The 27397-nt window shown below is 40.0% G+C and overlaps 1 protein-coding gene across 1 annotated transcript; it reads left to right on the top strand.

Annotated features, from left to right (window-relative positions):
* Positions 1-708: 708 nt before the first annotated feature.
* atp13a3 (ATPase 13A3) lies at positions 709-22925 on the top strand. Its single transcript, XM_031859533.1, has 34 exons — positions 709-801; positions 1429-1509; positions 5028-5114; positions 5210-5383; positions 6408-6629; positions 7184-7254; positions 7604-7687; positions 8076-8145; positions 8717-8851; positions 9287-9359; positions 10147-10278; positions 10531-10713; positions 10973-11130; positions 11608-11796; positions 12054-12115; positions 12801-12951; positions 13211-13330; positions 13680-13697; positions 14277-14430; positions 14627-14747; positions 14903-15027; positions 15504-15664; positions 16144-16272; positions 16419-16498; positions 16656-16698; positions 16804-16913; positions 17176-17272; positions 17365-17437; positions 17604-17781; positions 18161-18339; positions 18445-18533; positions 18719-18799; positions 19539-19631; positions 20564-22925. The coding sequence occupies exons 3-34, from the start codon at positions 5064-5066 to the stop codon at positions 20759-20761; spliced, it is 3804 nt and encodes a 1267-aa protein (XP_031715393.1). The 5' UTR covers positions 709-801; positions 1429-1509; positions 5028-5063; the 3' UTR covers positions 20762-22925.
* The last annotated feature ends 4472 nt before the right edge of the window (positions 22926-27397 follow it).

The following is a 27397-nucleotide window of genomic DNA, read 5'->3' as shown; positions in this document are numbered from 1 at the left end:
TTATTTAGGCTTACAGTATATGAGCAATTGTCATCAAATGGCAATAATAAGACTATTAGCAGTAGTCTACAGATTCAAAGTGTTTTCTTAGATTTTTTTTAACAAAAAACAAATGTAAATCAGACAATCATATTCAATTTATTCTTATTTCTTTGGGGTTATTTATTGTTATTATTAAATGTTTTAAACAACTATTAACAATTATTAAGTCAACGATGCCTTGATTACATATACATCAGTCATATGGAATTATTGAGAAAAAATATTTTTGTAGCACCTCAAATATTGTGATATTACTCATTTTTGTCCTGAACTTATGCATTAGTCATTGTGTGGAATTTTTGAGAAACATTTTTATAGCACCTTAAAAATTTTAAAAATGTGCCATTTGAAGGTACAAATTCAGTTCAGAGTTTTTACTTAGTAAAATATCTTAATTGACTGTCAGTCAGGTATTGTTCATTTCCAGCAACCCTCAAATCAAAGAATAAAGACACTTCACGCACAATTTAGGTGTATTTTACCTTTAACTCACGAGATGCAGGTAGCATGTTTTATACTTAATGTGAATATAATTAATTTAATCTAATTTCCATTATGCAATATGTATACTTTGTTGGCATCTTATTCTGAAAACCGGATGTTCGTCTGAATAAACCGGATGTTGTCTCACGTTCATCTTTCCGTTAACTTTCAAAGTCCTTCGCTCGCTCCCGATTTGCGCCGTTTGAATGCGTTTACCGTGAATTTCAGGATATAGATGCACTAACATGGAAGTGTCTGAGTTGACCGCAGTCACAGGTCTGATTTAAGAAGCGCTCCATTTTTTTTATTCGTTTAGAAAGTTCGGGGGCATTTTTTGCCCCCTCTCCTAGTGATATCGGGGGCAACATATTTCTTAGGGGCAGTTTTGCCCTTTGCCCTCGTGTATTTCCGACGCTGAGCTGACTGCTTCACAGCCGCTTCTCTGCGGCCAAATACAAATTGTGCGAAAACCATAGACTGCATGTCTATGCGGAAAACAATTTGCCCACGTTTTAATTGTTTTGAACGTTGTGTTTGGCTAACAGCTAACTACACACAGAGCTGACTGCTTCAAAGCCGCTGCTCTGCGGCCAGAGACACAGTTACTCCTTGCCTTTTTATTGGGCATCAACCTTGTGTTTACACTTGCATAGCTGAGTAAGACGGAGCTGAGACGCATACTGGCACAGAGCCGGTGCAGACATCTACATAGATTAAAATGAGAGCCTATCTGTTGTGTGAGGCGTGCAAATGAAAAACGTGTGATACACTTGCGATCTAGATGGGGGAACACGGTTGTGTTCATTCAATCACACAATACAGCAGTAGTCGTTGCAGACACGCCTGGCGGGGATCTGTCCTCTACTAAGTCCACCTTTCTAATGCTGTTTGTTTTTCTCCCAGGGTTCCAGGTTGGTGTGGTGAGAGAGCAAACTATCTGTGGGGAGGAGGACTGCCTGGGGCATCGTGTCCCTGGCTCTCAAGGTAGGAGCACACAAACCCCTTCCCCCTTTGGTTTTGCGACAGTTCCCCATCCCTGCTCTTGCACAAGTTCCCTTAAAATGAAAGTTTAACTTAATTTATCTCCAGTCTGAGTTAACATGTAACATATTGGTGCCCAAGCCGTAATCAGGGTTAATATGTGTGGCTTCTGAGCCACCAAGTTATAACTGTGACCTCCTGTCTGTTTGGAGCCTGTAATTTTGGGACCCTGTGTGTTGTCTGTGGTTACAATCTGAACAAATGATTCCTTCATGACATAATATGTAACGATCTTTCCATTTCATCCTCACGGTCAGCCAGAGGCAGTGCTTAACCCGGGGCACAGCCTCTGGCGGCGGTCATCCAGGATTCATAGAACCGTAGTTGCATTCGTAACTTTCGTTGGGTACGGTAACCATAAGCTTGATACATTTTAAATCCTTTTTGGGTGCCATTGTCATTGGTGTGTTATCTGGGAGTCACCATCCCAGGACAGCAGTTTTGTAAAAGACTGTTTGCATGATGAACTGGTGTTGGTATTTCCAGTCACAACAGAGTTCGGGGAGGGATTGTTCTTGTTGTACTGCACCCTCTGCCCAGCGCCGGCCAGGGGTCTGCTATTGTAAAATACAAGGAAGGGCTTGGTCCTAAGCAAAATATCCCGCTGTATGCCAGAGAAAAAGTCCCCCCGGGTGCAACTGCCAGATAAAAATCAGAGTGTGGGGGGCACTGATACAGGATCAGAGGGTGTTGCAGTAGCAAGGTGGCCCTATCGGCACCGTGGCCCTGATGCACCATGCCAGGGCTCCTCAGAGATAGTGTTTTAACTCTCTCTGTTTCTGTCACTTCATGTGGTTTTGGGGATTTTTTTGTGTGTGTGCACGACCTTCACACCAAAGACACAGCCACTGCACAGAGGAAGGCCATTGTTTTTCAATGGAGAATGCGGCTATGCTCTCCTAAACAGTGGCGCTAGGGAAACTTGTGCTCACTCGTTGGATTTTCTGTCCAGTTTAACAAAACTCAACCCTACATATGCTTACCTGTAAAGGTAATGCATTCTTGCAGACAGGGGGCAGATTTTCATTAGTTGGAAGTTTGGATATAACCAGCTAAAAAAAGTCTAAAGAGAATAGACAAGAGGATGTGATGTTTTTGTTTACATATTTCATTTGATTCGGATGAATCTTAGCAGCTGGTAGTTGAATGAATGGCTGTATCATTGCATGATGTTTAACACCTGAATGCTTTGCACATCATTCGTATCAACAGTAAATTTATTTAGACTCTTTTAAATTCGTCCTCACCCTGCTGATGTGGACTCACTGTCTGACAGGTACTGCAGGTTGGGAGTGGAGCTGGCTTTTCCAGAAAAAATAACAGTTGATTAAATCACATTTGTGCAAGTTTATGCTTGTTCAGCAGTTGTTTTGATTCTCATTGGAGTTTACTCATAGGAGTTGTATTGCACTTAAACACAGCAGAGCAGAGAAAGACAAAGTGGGGAGACGGCATGTGCCATCATACATGACACCAAAATCCTATTTTTCTGCTCTGCTAATCTCCCTCAAGTGACGATTAAAGAACCGCCCTTAAAATAACCCTGAAAACGTATTGAGAACTGTCTACAATTCAGAACCAGGGTCCCGGGGGCATCCCGAGTCAGAACTGAGTCATTCCCAGTGGTGCACCCAAATAATGATTCACATTTGCACATTCTAATTGTCACTGGGGGTATGCGAGCAAACTGCTTGCACTGTAGAGCCCCGGATGGGATGCCAGTGAAATCCACAGTGTACCCGTTTGACTAATTGATAACCAACTAGCCTAATTAACCTCTCTCACCTCTCGTACTACTTCATCAGTTTGACTGCACATGAATTCAGCCTTACTGTTTCTGTAACTCAATACAATGCACGAGCAACAAAATGACAAGCTAGCCTGCTGGAGCTACTTTTAGCCACACAGACGGCCTGCAGCCCAACTGGTATTTCCAAAAGCCTGTTCATCTTTTGACCTAGATGCCCCTCTCTCTCAATATCAATGCAGAACTCGCATACACACTCGCACAAAGTGGTAGTGTGCCCTCGTTGGCAGCTGGCCAGTCCTCCTGAGACAACTGAGAGGAGGGAATAGGGTCGAGCTTGATATTAGGTAACACGCATAGATTACTCCATTGGTCTGTGTGTGGGTGTGATGACACTCTTAAGAGATGGGTGATCTGAGGTAAAGCAGCTGTCTTGGAAGTGCTGTGCATTCTTGTAGTTTGTGTGTGTGTGTCATGTGCTCAAAGAACTATTGACCTCTCGTAGCTTTCCTGCACTTTGTACCTCAGATGATAATATCTTCTCAGCAATAAATCTATGTCATGGTGACTCCACTGTAAAGTATCAAATTAGAGGATGATTATGATGATTATTCTCCTTTTCATTTGAAAAATATGTTTAAAAATGATCATGGGGGGATTTTTGCAGGGAACTGAACCAAACAACGATGTTTTCTTGAATCCGTAGAATATGATGTGTAGGCCAGGATATGTCTGCAGCACGGCAATATTTAATTTAAATTGGTATGTTGACACACATTTTGCCTTTAAAAAATATTGCACCTCCTCTGGTTTGAAAATTGCAAGAGGCCAAATTTTGATTTTGATAAAATGTAATTGTTGAGCCTCCCATGAAATCATTATTACAACCTTACACATAATTTGTCCAACTCTGACATCTGTTGCCTCTGCATTGCACCTCTCACCATCCTTATAGCCCGTCTACATGCCACTTACCTGCGCCCATGATTCCCAGAGTACCCAAAGGAGCCAGTTTATTAACAAAATTGATCTTACTCATGTTTGCCTTCTTCAAATTTAAGTATGTAATTAAAGTATTTAGGTCAATTCAGTTTCTTTAAAAATAAGTCTATTAATGTTGAAATGATGAGTGAATGATGCAATGATAAGAACCTTTTATGATGTTTTAAATCCTGAAATAAGAACTTTGCAGTATGCTTAGAGACGGATATTACATTTCAGATAATTTAAGTGCATTAGTCTGAGTCAGCGATGTGTTTGGGGTTGTTGCAAGGCTGGCTAATTGGATTTCAAGGGTCACCAGCAAAGTTACTCCTTTGCCCCACCAATGTACCATCAGATTTTCACTCCAGATTAAATATTAATTGGCTGCACATTTGTGGTCACTAATCCTTCTCATGAACCTCAACTATGAAGTGATTTGTGGTGCATGCAGGGCTTTGCAACCACAGGAATGCAGAGTTAACTGCATAAAATACAACTAGCGATGATCTGGGTTTTTCCCCAGGATCATTATATAACAGAGGAAGCTATCAAAGATGTGATAAATGTGTGGTGACAAACGCAGCATTTTCCACACAATTCTCTTTTTGCATCATATCACTAGTAAGCATCTTGTGACCCTCTGGTGTATACTCTCGGTTTTAATTTGCTGTTAAGCTGAAATGGTTTTCCACACTGTTGACGCTGACATTTTGCCTGTTTGTGTTTGCAGTGACTAAGGGAGGAGCTTGGCAAACTGTTCTGCAGCATGGAGAAGGAAGACCTGAAGGTCCTCAACAAAGGGGAAGAGGAGGAGATGGTACGGCTCTTTTTCATTTAACATCAGGGCCATTGTGGGAATTATTGCTTTCTGCCTTAAAAGACTGCGTCCCCTTTTCTGCTCCCACCCTTCAGGAGCTGCAGGGCTACCGTCTGTGTCGTTGGCGGGTGGCCCTGGTGGGCTTCGGGGTGCTGTGTACGGGGGGCTTCCTCTTCCTGCTGCTCTACTGGATGCCAGAGTGGTGCGTCAAATCCACCTGCACCCGTACCACAGCCCGTGATGCCGAAGTGGTATTGCTGCGCTCCACAGTAGGTAGCAAGTAAAGCTGCAATAATGAATCGCTTAGTCAACAGACGGCAACTACATTCATGAATTGTTTGTCATTTTTAAAGCAAATATTTACTGGTCTCTGCTTCTCAAATCGGAGAATTTGCTGCTTTCCTTTGTCATATATGACACGATATTTAATATGTTAAGGTTTTAAACTATTGGTTGCACAAAACAAGCTAATTGAAGACATCACCGTTGGCTTTAAGAAATAGACTAAACAATTAAAATAATTTGCAGATTAATCAAATATGACTAAGTGTTATTTGCAGCTTATAGCAAGCTAAGCTGTGAGGTTTTAAATTTACAGTCAAACAATTTAGACTTTTAACAAATGTGAAAGGTAGTTGGATGCTGATTTAGTGGACAAAGATGATGAACTAAGGAAATTTACTACCCACTGTGGCTAATGTAAAAAAGGTTAATCTGTTGACCAATCTAGGAGCATACTGGATGGTGCACTTTTCAAATTACACCTATTTTATGTTTTTTGCAGACCTGTTATCTTATACTACAGTATCAGACACCTACCATGCATAACACATTGTATACGTTCTTTTATACTCAGTTTATGGTTTGAAAAAACGGATGTAAACAAAATAATAATAACATATATTAACCCCATGAACTTTTAAAGCTGTGAGTGAATACAACTGATGTATTGTAGCAGCACAGTAAATGCATTGAGTCTGACTGAATCCTACAGACAGTCACACCAGCAGGAATACACAGATAATTCAATGTTTTATGGTGGATACTTAAAGGGACATATGATGTACTGTGTATATTTATGAAGTAAATGGGGGCCACATTTACAACAGCAAAACTGTATCAAAACATGAGTTTAAAGCTCTCACTACTTGTGCAGTATAATCAAAGTCTCATTCATGCAGTCGAATGCTCAGTACTTGCCAAACACATGCATCTTTCTTCACTTTAACGTTGGAGGCGTAGTATTCCTTTTTAAAGGTCCAGGACTACAACTTTGTGTATTTCTTTGTCTAGGATGAGTTCCGACGCTGGTTCCTGGCCAGGGTACGAGTGATGCTGGCCCCGGGGAGCAACCCCTTCCACAGCCTGGAGACCCAGACCACCTCCCCCTCCCCTAACTCTCCCTCCTGTCCCTTCTCCTCCCCCCATCTGGCCAATGGATATAACCCCCACTCCTCTGATGGCAGCCCTGCTCAGGAGCTCATCAGAAGTTTTGGTGACTACCAGCCCACACAGGTAGGCACCTGTCTCCACAATATACTACACACACACACACACACACACACACACACAGAATGCACCAGTGATGGAAACGATAAACTGGCTGCCAGAATGGCAACCAAGTGTCTGTGTTATTCTGTCCAAGGTTGATTGAAGGGTTGGCAAGTTGTACTCGTGTGTAATTATACTTATATGCATATTTATCAGTAGTGATACCGCAGATTGTAAAAGGTATGTCGCATAGAAACAGAATTCTGTCTTTCTCTTTCTGTTTGAAGCACAGAGATGCATGCACTCCTTTGCCTCGCTGTCCTTGTGGGTAATCTCCACTAACCACGTTCATTACATAATGCCTCATCTCAACAAACCCAACAATACAAATATAATGTAATGTCGTCCAATCGTTCAAAGTGACATTATCGGAATTGTAAATGTTGCACTTTGTGAAACTGCTTCTCATCAGTTTTCTGTTATTTTTTAAGTTGACTGTTTCTTGCCTTTAAATTTGTACATACAGTAATGCTGTAATGTCTCCTCCCTCTGCCCCCTCCCCTGTTGTATTCCTTCAGATTCGGTATTTTACCTTCCATAGCACAAAGTATTATTGGAACGACGGGGCGCAGAACTTTGACGTTTTAAAGTAAGAGTTGTTTTATTATCTACAGAAGTTTGACAGGCTTTTTTTTTTTTTTTTTTTTTTTTTTTTTTTTCTCTCTTTAACCAGTTTCCAGAAACTTTCGCTGCAGAGAAGTTTTCACTTAAAGTGAGCTAAATAGTTTGAGGGCTTTATCTGGCAGTGTGTGCACATCATTACACAGCAGTAAAGATAACTAAATATGCACAGTCACATTCGTTAACTAACAAAGAGCTGCAAAGAAAAATGAGGAAAAACAAGCTGTAAAACGTCTGAATTACACTAAACTGTGCCTGCAGCACAAGTCTTAAGTGTTGACTTTGTCCCCTGCCTTGACCCATATTTCCCCCGACAGTGGCCTGGATGATCTGCAGGTCAGCTGCTCCACCCTCCACTTGGAGCACAGTACAGGCCTGACCAGGAACCAGCAGGAGTACAGGTAACACCTCACCTGTCTGAAGGAAAAGCTCGCACAACTTTAGACAGCCAGATAGGAGGAGGTTACTCACATTATTCTGTTGTTTGAGTTACTCTAGCTGCAGTTTATATTCTCAGAAGTGGTCAGGGGAAGTCAGTGCAGAAATATTAAAATGATAATTCATACTGTACAGAGCATAGATAATTTAAATGAGAGGGAGAGGAAGCAATGAGAGAAATCATCTGATCATTTTCTTAAGAATGAAAACCTGCATACCCGTAACCTTAAATGTTACATTGCTGTGTAACTTTGCTGCATACTTATGTGTATGTTTGCATGTGTATGTGTGTTTAGATATGAAGGTCTGGTTCAAACTTGGCTCACGAATGTCTCTTTCACCTCTTGCCAGGAGACTGTTCTTCGGAGTGAATGAAATTGCAGTGAAAGTGCCTTCTGTTTTCAAGCTGCTTATCAAAGAGGTAGGGCCCAGTTTGCATTAACACAGACAGCCTGTTCTGTAACTCAGAGTTTGAATTCCCCTTGAATGAAACGTGTACTCATCTGTTACAAGTTACAGACTTGTTAGGTTATGGTTTCTGTTCAGTTCCTCTTAAAGCAAACATTGTCAAACCCACACTAGTTAACCTGCTCTCTTTCCCAGCTAGTAGATAGAGCATAGTTATGTGCATACTTGTTGAGGAAGCTATTTGGGATATCTACTCTCTGTATGTACAGTATTTATGAGGTACGTTAAATACTGCACTAATGCCCCCTGCAGACCAACACAGTGATGTGGGTCACAACTCGCGCTCAAAACAACTTGGGTAACATTACCTAATGCATCTCATACCCTTGCACCTCAAACACTGCTAAAGCATGTGAACTTGATCATTTGTGTTAAGCAGATTTTTTTTCTGCCTCACTGTCCTGGTAACGTCTTGGTTATGCCCTCAAGTAGACATCTCTGTTTTTAAATTCATTGTAGTCGTTCCTTCATGCTCTCACCTCTGCCGTTGCCAAACTAATACGAGTCTTTGTCTTCCCCTGCAGGTTTTAAACCCTTTCTACATCTTCCAGCTCTTCAGCGTGATCCTGTGGAGTGCCGATGAGTATTACTATTATGCTGTGGCCATTCTTTTCATGTCGGTCATATCCATAGCTACCTCTCTGTACACCATCAAAAAGGTGAGCTTTACAAAAGGCTGAGCCGTTTATCTGACCTCGTAGTTATGGCATGACCTGGTTAAATTGAATTGGAAGAGAAAGTAGATTCATGTGCTCACACACAGAGAGTTAAGCAATTATCCCCTTGTGTTTAACATTTTGTGATTGGGTTATGTTTAGTATAGTTGTAATTTAGAGACACATTTATGCCAGGTTACTGCACTTTTTGCTTTTAATATTTTTGCCGGCTTCTCCGTCCCAACACTTTGATCCAGAGCAAGATACTTCAACAGCAAATGACCAAGATTACCATGACATTTGGTATACGGCCTGCTGTTGCTGGCTACATAGTCAAACTCAGAGAAAAACAACTTTGCAGTCACACAAGTGGTCATGGGGATCAAGAAGCTGTGTAAAGTTTCTCATCTTTTTTTTTTTTTTCTCCTTTTTTTCCAGCAATACATCATGCTTCATGATATGGTGGCAACTCACAGTACTGTCCGTGTGTCTGTATGCCGAGCCAACAATGGTTTGTCGATTCTTTTAAGTTTTGTCTTTTTCTGTGGCCTCTGTTGAGTCATTTCTAATAGTAGTGCATGGCATGTTTTATTCTGGTCAGTCTCCTGCTGTTCTGAAGACTGCTTTCCAAACCAGACCTGATGGTAGACATGTTTTATGCTTCTGTGCTTGGCCAAACTCAATTTACACTAGTTACGCTGCTAGGGTGGGAGAATGCAGACTTGGAGAGAGACATGGTGTATGTTTGATAGCGGGCATAGCATATGTGTACATTTATAAAGCACTCAAACAGTTCTGCACATTCTTTTGTATGTCTGAACTCCTTTTTAAATGAGCGATAGTGTCTGCAGAGATGATGCATGACAGTGTCATCAGGTGTCTTATCAGCTGAAACCGATTTGAAATGAATGCTGTGAGTTGGCCAAAGGACAAAATTGAACTGGTGCTCAGAATCAGTTCGAAACATTGCTCTGGAAGTCTGTACACTGCTGATACTTTAATTTATGCATCCATTTACTGCACTGGCCCTGCTTGTGATACCTAAGCTTTTTTTTCCTGCTGCCTAGAGAGGCGTGTGTAATGAGAGATGTGCTGAACAAGACAAAATATCTCGTTCCTCACCCCCACATGCACCATCTGATACTGCTACGGATCATTTACACACGTTACACCTTTCTACACACGTAGCATTTCCTGTCTTCTATTTTGTTACCCACACTGCACTTCACCTGTCTGTATTTAACGCACACATTTACCTTCTCCACTCCTCCATTGCGCAACCCCCCCCTTCCTGGCAGAAATCGAAGAGATTTTGTCTACTGATCTGGTGCCCGGTGATGTGATGGTCATCCCCAGCAATGGGACCATCATGCCATGTGACGCCGTGCTGGTCAGCGGCACCTGCATCGTCAATGAAAGCATGCTCACAGGTTAGAGGCGACATCTGGAAATTTAAGTAACTCAAGAGTGAGAACGACTGTAGGAATATTTCTTCATGAACTTAACAAACGGGCACAAGAAACTCCAAACATTTATTTTTTTACTGCACCAAATCACCGAGCCAAATTCCTTGTATGTGTAACAAACTTGTCAATAAACAGTTTCAGATTCTGAAAGGGAAAAATGCTTTTGCTGTTAATCTCACAGCAGCCACTCATAATATCGATCTAACCCCCCATCAGGTGAGAGCGTTCCTGTGACGAAGACCAACCTCCCCAACCCATTGCCCGGGGAGATGGGGGAGGAGGATGACAGTGCCTACAACACAGAGGAACATAAGAGACACACACTCTTCTGTGGCACCCACGTCATCCAGACCCGCTTCTACACAGGAGACCTGGTCAAGGCTGTGGTGGTCAGCACAGGTAAGTGTGTCTGGGGATATGTATTCAGAACTGTTGATGTTTGGATGATCTGTAAGTTAGCGTACATTTCCTTGATGTTTGGTGTAGAAATGTGGGTACTAAAACATCAAATGTCTTAAAGGGACATATCCCTTTTATTCAGGAAGCTTTTATATTATGTGCTCCGCAGTTGAATCCTTGTTTAATACAGTTCAGAGACCTTCGCTCCTGTCTGAAAAACGTTTGACCCAAAACTTCTCTTAACAATCTCTTCACCCAGGTTTCAGCACAGCCAAAGGCCAGCTGGTGCGCTCTATCCTTTACCCAAAACCCACCGACTTCAAGCTGTACCGTGATGCCTACCTCTTCCTGTTGTGTCTGGTGGCTGTGGCTGGAATTGGCTTTGTCTACTCCATTGTCCTCAGCGTCATGAACAAGGTAATCTCGCAAATGACGAGCAGATTAGACAAATGCCAATATTCTGATTTTGTCGGGTTTAGAGTTTCAGAAGTAAAGGAGGTAGAAAAAAGGGAGTGCAACTGTAAGAAAGTCAAATCTTGTACTGTCCCATAGAACATTGATTGGCTCTGTCTTTCTGTTGATTTACGTACTTGTGAGCTACTAGAATACAACCACAGTTGTATCTGTTGCTGAAGCTTGAAAGTGAACTGAAGAGATTTTTTGTTGGCATAATAACTCCAAAACAAACTCTTAGTTTACTTGAGTCCTCTTTCTGGTCATCTGATACTTACTGACTGGTGTTTTAGCCTTACCCTCCCTTGGTGCAACTTTTTGCAAAAGCTTTCGCAACTTAAAAACTGCAAGGCAATACATTTCTGAATCAGTGTGTGCTGCAGAACATGAACTGTTTGAGATGATATTGTTCCCTTGTCCCTTCCTTTCTGTCTGCTCCAGGTGCCAGCTAAGACCATCATCATTGAGTCCCTGGACATCATCACCATCACTGTGCCACCGGCGCTGCCAGCCGCCATGACAGCTGGCATTGTGTACGCCCAGCGACGCCTCAAACAACTTGGCATTTTCTGCATCAGTCCACAGAGGATCAATATCTGTGGTCAGATCAATCTGGTCTGCTTTGACAAGGCGAGTACGAGTGGTTTTATTATGACTGTTTATGCTCCTCAAGCAGTCAGCACTTACCTGAGATATTGCTGAAGAAGGGTTTCCATTTTCTGGAGGCCAACAAGAAAGTACACACCGGAAATTAAACGAAATGTGCAGACATATACAACACAGTGATCTGAACAATAGTGCCACTAGAACATTTTGAGTAATTGAGAAATTCTATTTGATTTAATCAAAAATGTACTTCTGAAGTGATACTTTCTCTCTGCCTACAGACTGGAACTCTGACAGAAGATGGATTAGACCTATGGGGAGTTCAGAGGGTTGAGAATGGCAGGTAAACTGGTCCGTACTCTAATGAATCAAACGTGGAAATACCACTCTTCCAATACATTTAGGCTGCATGCCAAAGAAATCTCAAGTCATTGTCTCAGTTTAGCGATTGCTGAGCTGGTATTGCTTTGCTGATTACCTGGTGGAAAGGATTTGGAATGTCTTTTTCGCGAGGTCTCATTTCTAATTCTTGTAAATGCTTGAAATCTCGACTGATTATGAACTGGGATTATTGTGTTATGATTGTGAAATTAATTAGGTATCAGAAGAGATCAACAAAATCTTCAACCAGCCAGTATCCACTTGTGAAATTTTGTATTCAGCTGCATATCGTCAGATATTATAATGTGCATGAATATTGAGTGATTATTTATTTCTCTTAATTTAGAATAGTAGTTATTGATTCTGTGGTGATGATGTTTAGAAAAATAATGGTGGCAAGAATCAATGATATTAGTAATCATGCACTGTTGCTGTACTATTTTGTTATACATGTAGTGCTTCTGGAAGCATTTTTATTCTCCTCATGAAATATGTTTTCACATCGTAAAAATAGCAGTCAGTTCTTCTTTGCCTTGTAAAGCGTCTTTGAGTATCGAGAAAAGCGCTATAGAAAATTGATTTATTATTATTCTTACTTGAGCCAATCAGTAAACCTTCTTTCCCTCGTTCACCTGCTGTTTCTTCAGTTTCCATCTGTCAGAGGAAAACGCATATAAGGAAAATCTTGTGAAGTCCCAGTTTGTGGCTTGTATGGCCACCTGCCACTCTCTTACCAAAATAGAAGGCCAGCTGTCTGGAGATCCGCTGGACCTCAAAATGTTTGAGGCTATCGGCTGGGTGAGTTGTTCTGTATCTATTCAAAAGCAAAATGTTGGTCAAAGCAGCACAGTGGGAATGTAATTAGTCAGACTGTGGGGACAAATAGCCTTTGGAAATCATTTTATGTTCAGGCAAGCAGTGAGAGACAGAAAGAGAGAGAGATTATCTAAAAGATATTCATTATGTCAAATATGTTTACACATTCTTGAAATCTCTTGCTGTTGTTGCATCAACATTTTTTCTGAACCTTATCTTCTCTAAACCTTTGTTGGCCCAGATCCTGGAGGAGGCCACTGAGGAGGAAACATCTCTCCACAACCGTATCATGCCCACTGTTGTCCGACCCCCAAAACAGCTGTTGCCCCCAGAGCCTGCAGCATCACCAGAGCAGGACATGGTATGAAGAGCAACCCAGTCATTCCTAAAAACGACCACAGATCCTCAAAGTCTGGGAAATGTCCAAAATCCTATATTTTCAGTACAGACATTTAACTATATACAGATCTATAAATCTAATGTAGTTAATAAAATATTAGATTTGGAGTGTGGTTTTGGACATTGTTATTCTTTCTCAGACTTTTTTTATCGTGCAATCTTTAGTTTATTGGCTATATTTAAAACCAACATACTCTCGTACCTCAATGCAACATCAATAGACACTACCACCAGAGCACAGCAACATTATTAATACTGTGAATGATTAGTTTATTTGTTCTGACAAACTCTGCTCTTTTTCCTCATTCTAGGAACTCTATGACCTCACGGTAAGTAGTCTGCTTCTTTTTATGAAAAGTACTAAATACATAAATGAATAGTAACAATGCTGTCAGTCCAATTCATCTTTAATTTAGTTTGTTGTGTGTGTTTTGTCTCTTTTTGTCAAATGAATTACACACATAATACGAGTGTAGGGAGGTAGAGAGTTTGTAACCATAACTGTAAAAATATAAAGTGATTTACTACAAAATAAAAGTTTTTTGATTTTAACTGGCAGTAAAGTTGGGCGTAATAGTGGCCTTCTATTTACTAATCTTGGCCAGATACAATAAAAGTCTGTTTAAGATGAGCAATTTTATATTATTTGTAAGTTGACAAACTTTTGTCTTCAATTTGTTTATTGTTCAGTATCAAACAAATGATGATCTAATCTGTATATGTGTCAGGATTTTGTCAACCAACATTAAATGAAGCTAATATCCCAGGAATTGGAATTTTGCAGTTGGTCATTTACTAGCATTGTCTGTGATGGAATTGTTGTTTTTTTTCATCCTTTTCTTGACATAATGAAGACTGTTATTTGTTTTTGTGTGTGTGTGTGTGCGTGTGCGTGTGTGCATATATAGTCAGCGTATGAGATAGGTATCGTGCGCCAGTTTCCCTTTTCTTCAGCACTCCAGAGGATGTGTGTGGTGGCTCGCCTGCTGGGGGAGAAACGTATGGATGCCTACATGAAGGGAGCGCCAGAAGTGGTGGCTAGTATCTGCAAGAAAGAGACGGGTGAGTAGTCTAATTACAGTTACTGCTATCTTGCTGTATAACACTAAAGGTATTATTATTATTGGGGATGCAGGATACATCGGTGGCTGGTTTATTATAGGCCAATTAGATAGAGAATTGGATTATTGTTGTTTACTTGCTGTCTGCCACTCTCTAAATTTACTAATTTCTTCAATGTCTCGCTGTCTCTTTGCAGTGCCAGAAAACTTTGCAGAGATTTTGGAGGGCTACACCAAGCAGGGTTTCAGGGTCATCGCTCTGGCTCATCGTCGACTTGAATCCAAACTCACCTGGCACAAAGTGCAGAACATCAACAGGTAGAGTTCTGTATTGTATCGATATTGTTGCAGTTGCCCATCATCTTAAACCTATCCAGAGAACTTTTTTTTAGCACGCTACTTCACACTGTCACGCCTGCATTCCTCTAATCAATGACCCATTACAAATGTGTACGGATTTTCTGTTAAATTAGGGATCACATTGAGGCAAACATGGAGTTCCTTGGTCTGATCATCATGCAGAACAAGCTGAAGCCAGAAACTCCAGCTGTGCTGCAGGACCTCTACCGAGCCAGCATCCGCACAGTCATGGTTACTGGTGAGACCGTGCTCACATTCACACAACCTTTAACTAAACCAAAAATGACATGAACACTAAGGAGGACACACAGATATGCAAATGTCTCCATACAGTGAACATGGCACACACTCTTTCATGTCTTTCTCTGTCTTTAGTTGCTCATTGAAAACCTTGTATTGACACAGGCAGCATAATTAGTTTGGTAATCTGTGTATTGGCACTCAGAACTTATAATGCCTCTGGAATTTACTCAACTGTACTTGTAATCTCAATTAATAACTCAATGTAACTGGCACAAACTAACTTCAATATCCACCAGAGGATTTATTTAATGCCTTGCTTTCACCGTTATAATCTGTCTTTTCAAGGTTGCGTCACAGGTTTCAAAAGGAAAATTCAGTTCGTAAATATCTCACATTGAAGCTAAACGTTTATTTGGTAATTCATAAAAAAAAAAAGGATAATAATAAATGTTTGCTGTATTCACAATCCAGGTGACAACATGCTGACAGCCATCTCTGTGGCCCGGGACTGTGGAATGATCCCTCCCCAAGATACAGTCATCATTGCTGATGCCCTCCCTCCCCATGATGGACAAGCTGCAAAGATCACCTGGAGATACGCTGACAAGGCGGGCAAGACATCGCGCCTGGAGGTGAGGCGATGGGGCCGATGCTAACACGAGTACTCGCACAAAACACACAGAGAGAGAAAGAGCTACCGATACAAAGGCTTGCACAATCGGACACGCAATACAAGGCTACATGTGGGCATATACTCTTGTGTCTCAACTGGCTCTGGAACCCAAAAAGTGAAGTTGTTGGTCATTTGTGACAAGGAGGTAGGGAATCACATTTCCTCTGATTGTCAGTCAAAGAAAGATCTAAGCAAAATGTCTTTAAGTAAGTGCACAAAGGACTTTAACACTGGGAAAACAATCTGGTTTAAACTGCCGAAAAATGCTAAGAAGACCTTGAATAAAGTCAGCACACAATCCTGTTTCAGTGTATATGAAAGAACATAATTTAAACGACTAAATACATTAGTTTACATAGTGCAATCTAATACAACAGTTGCATAAAAAATATGACTCTTGCAAAACGCTCTAATCCACACCGTCATTACTTTCAACAGGACATGAACGTCAGTCTGGAGGATGTGTCTCACGTCGATGAGCCCAAAACAAAAGAATTGTATCACTTTGCTATGAACGGAAAATCGTTTGCCGTCATCTCCGAGCATTTCCCTGACATGCTTCAAAAGGTACGAGGTCTCTTATATGGGAGTGGATATCCCTCCAACCTTTTCTGTAACTGAAGAGGAAACGATAAAGTTGCTCCTACTGTTCTTTGGGTACAACTATCACAATACCTCAAGTTTGTGTTATTATTGTATGTGCTGCCTTGCAGTTGGTGCTGCATGGCACAGTGTTTGCCAGAATGGCCCCGGACCAGAAAACTCAACTCATTGAGGCATTGCAAGGCGTAGAGTGAGTATCAATGTCGAAAACGGGCTGTAGTCCAAAGTTTATTGAAGTGTTACATCCACAGTATTTGCTGCTTGCCACTGAGAGAGTCGGCAGTTGAATCGGCCTTCAGTCAGAACCATTGAGCACAGAGTAACTGCTCTTCTTTATTTGCTCACAGCTACTTTGTGGGGATGTGCGGAGACGGAGCAAACGACTGTGGGGTATGTACAGGCATTTCAAAAGTAACTAACAATATGAGAATATCAGGTTGACGTTGATTGATTGTAGTCGAGACGTACTTTATATTTCTCACTTTCCTCACCCAGGCTCTGAAGAGGGCACATGGTGGCATCTCTCTGTCAGAGCTCGAGGCCTCTGTAGCGTCTCCCTTCACCTCCAGGACCCCCAACATCTCCTGTGTCCCCAGCCTCATCAAGTTAGTCTTCATTTCTGTGCCACACAGTGGCAGAGAATATATGAATGAATGTTGTCATTACTTGCTATTTAGTAGTGGTGGTAATGAAGCATAAACTCTGTTTTTTTTTTTTGTAACATTTTTTAGTTTTGAGCTTTAACATTTATTACATTTTCACACTTCAATACAAGTAAACCACCACATGCTTTTTAAATTCACCTACTAACTCATAGTGTTTGTATATCTACATGACATAATGTTACTTTATGTGTTGCTTTTACAGGGAGGGGCGTGCCGCTCTCATCACCTCTTTCTGCGTTTTCAAGTTCATGGCGCTCTACAGCATCATCCAGTACATCAGCGTCACTCTCCTCTACTCTGTATGTAACGCTGCTTCCACAAACCATAGGAGCTGAGCAATGTGTGAGGAATAAGACTGTAATCTGTGCTGTTTGTTGACTTTGTTTCTAAGATCCTCAGTAACCTTGGAGACTTCCAGTTCCTCTTCATTGATATTGCCATCATCCTCCTTATTGTCTTTACCAGTAAGTATAAGAAAAGTCTCATGGATAAGGGGATGCGTTTTTTTTTATCATGGTGATTTGTCTCGCTTTTATTTTTCTTAACCTATATGTTTACTTCAGGTCTCTTCTCCTCACCCATAATGTCTGTTTTCTCCCATCTTCATCATTTCCCACTGCTCCTCCTCAGTGAGTCTGAATCCGTCTTGGACGGAACTGGTGTCACGTCGTCCCCCGTCGGGTCTGATCTCGGGGCCTCTGTTGTTCTCCGTGCTGACCCAGATCCTCGTCTGCTTGGGCTTCCAGACCATTACATTCCTTTGGGTCCGACAGCAGTCCTGGTACACAGTCTGGACTCCACTTACAGAGTGGGTACCTGCTATCATTGTCAATGTACCTTAGCTAAACAAAGATAACATCACAACATGATGGTTAACTAGATATTATTTGAGAATAATTTCATAACTGTAATGTGCACAGATTTCTACGACAGCTTATTAGGGCCATTGTAGATAAAAGGAAAAATTCCATCCTTACTATGTGAACACTACTTCATACGCAATGACATTTAGACTGAGGCTAAATTTGTGCCTTTATTTTTATTTATCACAACTATTTTTGCCTTTAATATCTACAATGTTAATACGTTTACAATGGCCCCAGTATGCTGTTGTAGATGTCTGTATTTTGACCGCAGACTGAAAATGTTATTTGATTGTCTTTGAATCAAACTCTCCTTTCGCCTAGTGTCTGCAACCCGTCAGCGTATACTAACGTGTCTGACCACAATGACACAGAAGTGGACGACCACAACATCCAAAACTACGAGAACACCAGCCTCTTCTATGTCTCCTCCTTCCAGTATCTCGTTGTTGCCATTGTTTTCTCAAAGGGAAAACCTTTCAGGCAGCCTAGCTACAAGAATTGTAAGAAACTTGCTTCCGAGTAAATCGCTCATGCATTAGTTACAAAGTTACTTGTATATGTTATAATTCTGTGTGTGTTTCTGTGCTTGCATGTTTTCTCACCAGGGCCTTTTGTGCTGTCTGCCTTGAGTTTGTATGTTTTCCTGCTGTTCATCATGTTCCACCCTGTCAAAGGCATTGATGAGTTTCTAGAGGTAAGGTGACGTTAACAAAAGACTGGCGTAGCTCGTTTCATCATGCCGAGCTCGATACTCTTTATCTATATCGTTTCGATGGGCCTAACTCAAGTGTTGCAGGCACATCAAGCCGTAAAACAAAGCTGTCTTTCAAATAATCTGAAGGTCAGCGTTGGAGTATCTCTTTCTCTCTCTCTGTACAGATTGTTTGTGTCCCGATTGAATGGAAGATAAAACTCTTCCTCATCATCTTAGTCAATGCTGTGGTGTCTGTTTTCATGGAGGTAAGACACGCACTTAAACACACGGTTACAGTCGATGTTTTTCTCATGTTCAGCTTTTGTTTTTTTCATGCAGTGTGCTCACCTTTGTCTCATTTAGCTGGACAGCAGGATCAACCTTGTGTTGTGAGAAGAATTTATTTTGTGAAGTGAAAATGTTTTTTTCTTTGAAGAGACAAACTGCAGTATTTGTAATAGTTGAAACACTTTAAGGTGTGCTTTTTCTGAAATGTTAACAGTTGTTGGGCTTCTGACATATGTTTGTCTTCCTCTAGTTTATAGATGGATAGAAGAAAATAATTCATTGCTGCACCAGCATGGATAGCACACTGTGGATTAGTATCATAACGCCTCTGCCTTCCTTTTAGATGACTGCCTTGCATTGATGCACTCCTTAGCACCCTAGATGAGGCTATTTCCTAAACTTCCAGTGAAAACTCCTTTCACTGTTTTAATTGAATAAAAAAAAAAGTTTATATATTTTGCACATAATCAAAGATTTTAGCATTTTGTTCAGCATTTTGATACACCAGTGTCCATGCACTTTCTTCTTACTAATTGGTTTACTTTAATTTGAACCTCGCATGTAACGATTAACACACAACTTGATGGAAGAAAGCTGCCACACATGATTACTAAAAGCTTTGACACATTGTGGCTCTGCAAAAACAATGCAGACGCTATGAGAAATCAAATTAGCCACTCTGTAATTCTTTCCCCTGCACACTGCACTATTCCATAGACCTTCATCCTTGACATCATCTTATGGAAGCTTGTGTTCAGCCGAGACAAACAGAGCAGCTTTGGCATCACTCCTGTCGCCCCGTCACCACAGGTTGGGAAAATCTGACACCTTCTTCTTTCGCCCTCTCATTTTCCTCTTGTGTGAAATGCATGTGCGAGACGTCGCTCTCCTTCTTGCTCGTCCTCTCCTTCTCGTGTGCCTCTGAAGGGCCTTCTGTTTAGGGCTTTAGAACAGTCGCAGTTTAACTTCAAACCATTCTGTTCTGCGGCTCCGTTGAGAGATAAGCTTCATAACTGCTCCTAAAGACAAGTATTTTACTTAATAACATTCTTACTATTGCTGAACGCTATTTCCAAATGTAGAGTTACTGGTGGTCACTGTTCAACGCATTTAAATTGAGATGAACATGTTTATGACTGGAAAGTAGTACCTTTACTTTGAAGCTTGATGATCAAGTGAATGAAGCTTCCGCCTCCTTTAGAAACCACCATAGATCCACCTTGCTGAATGCCCTACTAAGCTCCATTTGCTGCACTCTCATTTTCCCTGTTAGCTCCGAGATAACTGTAAGTCAATGCTGTCATGGTTCCTATCAAACAGTATATTTCAAATTGAAGGAGAAAATTTGACTTTTTTTATCTGTCAAGATCTGCTGTGGAATCCTTTTGTTTGTTTGATCTTTTGACTCCTTGAGCTTGTTTTTAGGGAGTGGACTCAGTCTTTAATCTTTCTACTGCCAAACTATCCCTCAAACTATTATCACGCTGAATTTTGTTTTAACTGTCTTTCATGCATGAACCATTGTTACAATTCACCAGTGTAAAGAAATGTGCCTGCGTTGAAATGGCTCCTCTCCAGTTTTATATTTTGCATGCCACTGTCAGATATGCATTGGTCAGTAAAACCCAAACAGATTATGACACCAGTTAATGGAACCTTTCCTACCTTTCTCTCCCTTTCCTCCTTTCTCTAATATTTTCATTTCATTTCTTTGTTTATTTTCTGGTTTGTGGCATTTTCAGGGGGTCATTGACCTGCGAGCGTACAAGTGTCTGTCCCGGCTGTGCTGCCCAAGCAAGATTACACCCAAAGCTCGCTACATGCATCTGGCCCAGGAGCTCAGCGTGGACCCCGACTGGCCTCCGAAGCCAACCACCACCACCGAAGCCAAGTCCCACCCAGAAAATGGCTCCACCTATCAAATCGTGATCAACTCCTAGCACCCCCCCACAGCACCTCACACTATCTAATCTATCCCTCCGATACAGGAGACATGTACGCATATGCCGCGTGTTCAGTGAACGCGCCTTCAACCTATTCAAATTACATTGTCATAAGATAATCGCCTGTTGTTACAGTTCACACAGACTTGCGTCTAATACTGTAGTTCCAGAGAGTTTGCTGCAAAAACCTTAAGTACCAAACACAGTCTCTCAGCACTCTTGCTCTCTCTGGCTCAACCACTCACGCGGTCTCAGGTCTCTCTTGCTCGTCTTTAAATGTAATTTAAATATCAGTAACTTTTATTGTAATTCCCATCCCTTATTGCAATGTCTGTTCTCCAACGCTGAGGAGCATTCAACCCAGGCTGGGAGGTGGGGTGATATGCCAGGTGGAATATGCGCGCTGATCTCTTCAGATCGACTGCCAATGCAGTTTTAATATCGCCTCACTTTGTCTGTGTGAAAGGGGTATAAAAGAGCCGAAGTAGCACTCCGCTAGGAAATGGAGGAAGTAGAATAAGGAGTACAGTATAGGATGAAAAAGATGGTAGTTTAGAAGAATGGTTGTACTTTGGCCCTCTAAAGTATGACCCACTCTTACTTAGACGGCGAGTAAGATAATTGGTCGATAGAGGAAGATTTTGAACTGTTTGAGGAAGAGGATGGAAGAAAAAGGTTTCATTGACCAACACTGTATGATCTGATCATATATACAGTTTTTAAAAGCAGCAATTCCTCTGCATTGCTGAGCAGCCTACACCTTACTTCAGTTTGTTCACACAGTAACAATGACAGGCGGTGCAGGCTCGGATTGCTACTATGTAGTGGTCTTATACAGCTAATGTAAATGCATAGAGGGTCATTTTAATGAGCTAGCATTACCACCTGGCCAGTGCTCATTTGAGTATTGAATCATAACCAAAAAGAAACGCTTTAAAGCTTACCATGGACCCACAGGAATGAATGGAAAATAATAATCTGAGACCAGTATTCAAATAGTCTTTCAAGCACACTGAATTGTAGGAGATTAGGAATCTCGAAACAACTTCAATTGCACACCTCCGGCAGAACTTCCATTTGCTGTCGAGAGCCAGCAACGGAGTTATGGAAAAGTACAGAAAATGAAACGGGGCATTTCCAAATTTTAAGATTTGGAAACTTTACAATAAGTCTGTTGTCCCCGACCGCATTTAATTTAAGCTCTCAGAAATTTTGAAAATGTTATATATATATATATCTCTTACGTTATAAGTAGGCAAGTTAGGTTAAGGGAAAGTGTTTTTAAAATGAATCACAAATTACAGTACATTATACATCAGATTGATGATTGAAGCTACAAAGTGATGAACCACCTCAACTTTTGGCCAGATTATGAGGAAAATGCAACCTCCAATGACTTCCTTATAGTCAAAACTTTAGTGCTTGTAGAAAGTAAAGGACTTAAAGAGAACAGTGAGGGAGACAGATGTGCTCATCCTCTCTCAACCACAAGCTGGGACCTCTGGCAGGATCTCATTATGATTGTCACTTTGTCAGAGTTTACCTTTTTAAAGATGTGTATTAAAAAAAATAAAAAAACCTTATAAACGTTTTAGGCATGCTAGTAGATCCATTGGTCTGTCGGTCCACCAACCGCTCAATAACACTTCAGGATACCTCGGAAACTACTGACTGAATTCTCTTCAACTTCCGTTGTACTTTGATATTAATCCCTACACAGCATGCTAACATGTTAAATGTTAGCATGCTAAACTTACATAAGTATTACCATACCATGCTAACAAGTCTGACAGGGAACAACATGGCCTTTCCTCTGTTGCTCTCCTCAGGCCAGACATTTTCCCCATTTAGTGGTGAAGATCTAACAGCGAATGTGTCTGTACTTTTCATCCACCAATATATGTTTTTTTTCTAGGGTGTAATGAGCTTCACACTCTCATGGGCCACCAGTGTGACTATATTCTAAATTATAACCTCATGTTTTTGCATCCATGAGCCATCTGAAAAGCTCCCAAGAGTTGCATGAAGCCAGCTCCTTAGTGTCACGTTCTGAAGACTTAATGGCTGCAATACCAGACACATTGCTACAAATACAGCATTACTGTAGAATTCAGGAGCGTTACATTAACATCTCTGTATTAAGAATATTCTGCACAAGAAACGGCATTATTCCGTCTGTTTAGCGTGGACAGGTAATCGCATGTATGAGACCATACAAGTCAAAGCCTCCTACATTTACAATCTCATGTCAGATTGGCTCCCAAGAGCCATCAGGACTACTTCAATTTATTTTCTAAAAACTAAATTTCTTCCTATGGAAGACTGATTAAAAGCGTGATAGCAAATTAAGGCAAGGCATTGTGCACCTCATCAGCTTACTGCACATTCAAAATATCCATGCTGCATATGATGGATGCTGATTACCTTATACACTTGTATTCATGTATTAAACATAGGCTACCTGCATTGAGAGTTAAGGGCTATATTTTATGTTCACTGCTTCTTCTTTGATGTTGAAAGTGATGCTCTCCAAGATTCCTCCAATTCTTCAAGGATCAAACACTCGCTGTAAACATTGAAGGTGGCTGTAAAAGTGTGTTGCGTCTTCCTCAACAAAAGTTTGACGATGGAAATCCAGTTCAAGATTGATTACAATAATACTGAGCTAACAGGTGCACAGCAGGGAAGCTTTTTGTTTTTAGCCATGAAAATTATTCCATTGTAAATAATTGTAATGATTGGATTCAAGCTGACCACCGTGCTGGAAGGAGAAGAAAACAAATGTTTTCAAGCCACCCTTTTAAAGCCACCATTGATTGATCCTCAAAGGAAGACTGAGGGTGGAGTATCACTTCAAAGCAAAGACACCAACACACATGCAGCTGGTTCTCAATGTCAGTATAACTGCTTAATCTGCCCCGTAGCCTGTCTTTCATGAATTCTATGGTTTAATATTAATGGTTTCAAATGGTGTGTGAGTGCTTATTGGCGGTTATGAGTCACGTCAAACTAAATGTAATACTACTCTTCCTCCCTGACAAAATTGAGCGAATTATTTCTCAAACATCAGGTAACAGTGCTGTATTCGACACTAAGACATGTTTTATACATCACATTGCATTTCATTTGTCCATGAATGATTATTGATTTTATTCACATAGAAACATAATCGCAATCCGTTATAAGTCTAAAGTTGCTCAGTTCCTAAAAGCCATCGTCTGTTGAGATGCTCGTGATTTGCAAAAGTATTTGAGACTTTTGATCAATACAGTTTTTTAAGACGAGCTCAAATGTGATATGTGACTATAGTTTTCAAAGATACATTGTTTATTTGATGAGCAAAGTATAGTATTTTGTTATTGTATTTTGTGCGTAAATTGTCAGCGTGAGAAGAAAGAAATACATAGTACTATAGATGAAAAATTCTGATATGTTGTCGAAAACATTGGCCACGTGGGTTTCTGTGCCTCTGAATACTTGGTGGCTTCTTTTCATTTTGTATTTGCTTTCAGGGTTTCATTTAATTTTTTATCTCTCTAGAGTCCTGAGACTAAAACTGAATGTTTAAAGAACAGAATTGAACGCAATGCAATACAATGGTTAGTCGTTTTTTTTCCAAAGACTTTTCATCACATCTTAATTGGTAATTTGAAAAAAAAGAAGAAATGTTTAGTTTTAGCCTGTGTTCAGTTCTCTCAAAAATGTGTCTCTGCAGAATTGGACTTAATGGTGATAATATTAGATGTTGGATTCTGTCTGTATATAAGATGTGTACATCACTAATGTGTGCATAAAAGTCAAAAGATTTAGTATAAAAATGTATGGTTTTTGGATTATCAAAGGGCTGGTGTGTCTTTTTCTACTATTTTGGTACTGTGTTACAATCGGTTGTCTGTCTACCTTTTTATTTGTACTGTCTATTGAATTTATTTGTACTTTCACTTCTGTTTTGGAGTTGCATTAGCTTGGAGCTTCCTAGTTTGGGCATGAATCCTGGGCATTTATTTCACGGTTTTAATTAGTTATTGTGACAGGTGATCGGGGCACTTGGATCAATATTTGTTCCGTCTTGGGTAAAAACACAATGCAGCACGTCTACTTATGAGTTTGAAGAAAGTTCAACCGAGTCCTGTGTGGAAACGTTTGTCTCTGCAGGTTCTTAAAATCGATTGACTTCTCGGCTTTTCTTTTGTCTCGCTGCTTTGTGTAATATCAAGGACCTGACACAAGAAGGGAATACAACTGGTTGTGTGTGTGTATATATATATATATACAGTATGTATGTGTGTATATATATGTGTGTGTATGTATATATATATACAGTATGTATGTGTGTATATATATGTGTGTGTATGTATATATATATACAGTATGTATGTGTGTATATATGTGTGTGTATGTATATATATATATACAGTATGTATGTGTGTATATATGTGTGTATGTATATATATATACAGTATGTATGTGTGTGTATATATACGTGTATGTATATATATATACAGTATGTATGTGTGTATATATGTGTGTGTATATATATATACAGTATGTATGTGTGTGTATATATGTGTGTRTATATATATATACAGTATRTATGTGTGTGTATATATATATATACAGTATGTATGTGTRTGTATATATGTGTGTGTATATATATATACAGTATGTATGTGTRTRTATATACAGTATGTATGTGTRTATATATACAGTATGTATGTGTGTATATATATGTATGTGTGTGTATATACAGTATGTGTGTGTGTATATGTGTATATATATGTATGTATGTGTATATATATATATATATATATATAGTCACCTCCTCTTAGCAAATTCAGAATCTGAACAACATGACAATCTTGTTGCTTTTCTGTTTAATCATCCAATGTGCATATTTCACTTTCTTTGTCTAGAACTTTTTTTTTTAAAAGATCATTTGCATCCACGTAAATTTAAATTGTAATTGGCAAAAAGAATGTGCATTGCTGCTCGATATCAACGGTCTATTGTAGAAGTGACTATATAGCTGCTAAGGGCAAAATGATTCAGTCTCTGCTGTGTCATAACTGTGCGCTTTGACACAGAAAAGTTATAAATGTTATAACGTGCAAAGCGTAAATACTATTGCTTGTCTTCTACACTACAGTTTTGCCTTTTATTCAAACAGCTATGTCACAACAATGGCTTTTATGCTGAAACCTCTATGCTCTTATACAGGTACAATATACACCGACTGTTGACAGTTAGCATAGGCCTCTTATTCACATCATGTATTTTAAACAAACCATCGAATGGCATTTAGATTGAGTCAGCCACTGAATGTATCAAGTCATGTGGATGTTGTTTCCTCAGGGAAATGTCTATTTGTAATGAATAAAGAAAATAATAAAAGTTGACACTCGAGCTGAATGAAAATACAATGTTGGTAAAACTTTTTATTACACTCAATCTGTACGTAAATCTTTCATTACGGATATCTGGTGTGCTTTTTATTTGCAGCTCCAACACCTCAGCAAGAGGCACATCTGGGGTATATGTGTTTTTATTGGCATTGGAGATGTACATTTTGGAAATTTTTTTGTACTTTATAATTTATTTTGTATTTATTTTAATTTCTTTTTTCTCCCTGAGGATTGTATTTCAGATTTATCTCGATTTATTTCTTTTCAATAAATGTTCTCAAAATGGTCTGCTGCAAGTCTGAGTAATTTGTGTCCATTGAGCATGAATGGGATATCATAATGCTGCAGACGCTACAGCAAAGCATCTTGTTATATGTAGAGAATGGTGGGAAGGCTTAAAGTGGCCAATGTGTTGCAGAAATTCAAAATAGTGTTTATAAAGTTTACCTGTTTACAATATTAGTTACTGTAATAAATTAAGTGTAGTAGCTGGTTAATGTGATGTAATCACAAGATATTTATAGACTTTAGAAGTTGACCACGATCACCTAAATGTAAACAACTGAGCAGCATATAATGGATTGTGGGATACTGAGGGCTACAACGGCTAAACAGGGTTTGTCCTCCAAATTCAGGTGATTCAGCAGAGCCTTTGAAATGTGACTCCTCTCTGGATGCCTTCATTCTAGAACTGCACGTTGTAGGATCTAGCCTCTGAATTGGGACATAAAGCTTCAATCTTGTGCAGTTCCTCCTCATTGGTGTTGGCACTCCCCCTTGTGTACACAGATGTAGCTTACATAAATCCCTGTGTACATCAGGAGGCAGATGAACAGCTGCAACAATTGGATTTTTTGTTATTCTTATGAAAGTGAGGCTTGACAACCATCAAATATGTAATATGCAAAGTCCTGCATATAGCAACAAGTACTTACTGCACAGCATTTATCTAAAGTCACACAACTAGCTGCAGACTTATCTGTACAATAAATGTATTCATCATATGACTGGGCAGCTCAATGTAATCTTTAACTAGTCTAAACTGCACCCGTTTATTCAAATGGCACTTTTACCAATCATGTGGTCATTATTGTCGATGTAAATGTCCCAACAGTTAGCCCTAATAGTGGTGTCTACTTTGGACCCCAATATGTGCACTGAGGGAATTACAACAATTCAATACCATTCTGTTACAGAATGACAGAGAAAGTAATATTCAATTTACATGTAT

This window comes from Anarrhichthys ocellatus, unplaced genomic scaffold (genome assembly GCF_004355925.1).
Source record: "Anarrhichthys ocellatus isolate YVR2014 unplaced genomic scaffold, GSC_Weel_1.0 scaffold22, whole genome shotgun sequence".
Lineage (NCBI taxonomy): Eukaryota > Metazoa > Chordata > Actinopteri > Perciformes > Anarhichadidae > Anarrhichthys > Anarrhichthys ocellatus.
This window is presented reverse-complemented; position numbering and strand designations above follow the sequence as displayed.

Excerpts from the sequence above, each read along its gene's own strand:
- atp13a3 (XM_031859533.1), top strand. The coding sequence starts at position 5,064 with ATGGAGAAGGAAGACCTGAAGGTCCTCAACAAAGGGGAAGAGGAGGAG. Across the intron at positions 17,273-17,364 it reads GCGTCACTCTCCTCTACTCT|ATCCTCAGTAACCTTGGAGA; the intron begins GTATGTAACGCT and ends TTTGTTTCTAAG. Across the intron at positions 18,534-18,718 it reads GCATTGATGAGTTTCTAGAG|ATTGTTTGTGTCCCGATTGA; the intron begins GTAAGGTGACGT and ends CTCTCTGTACAG.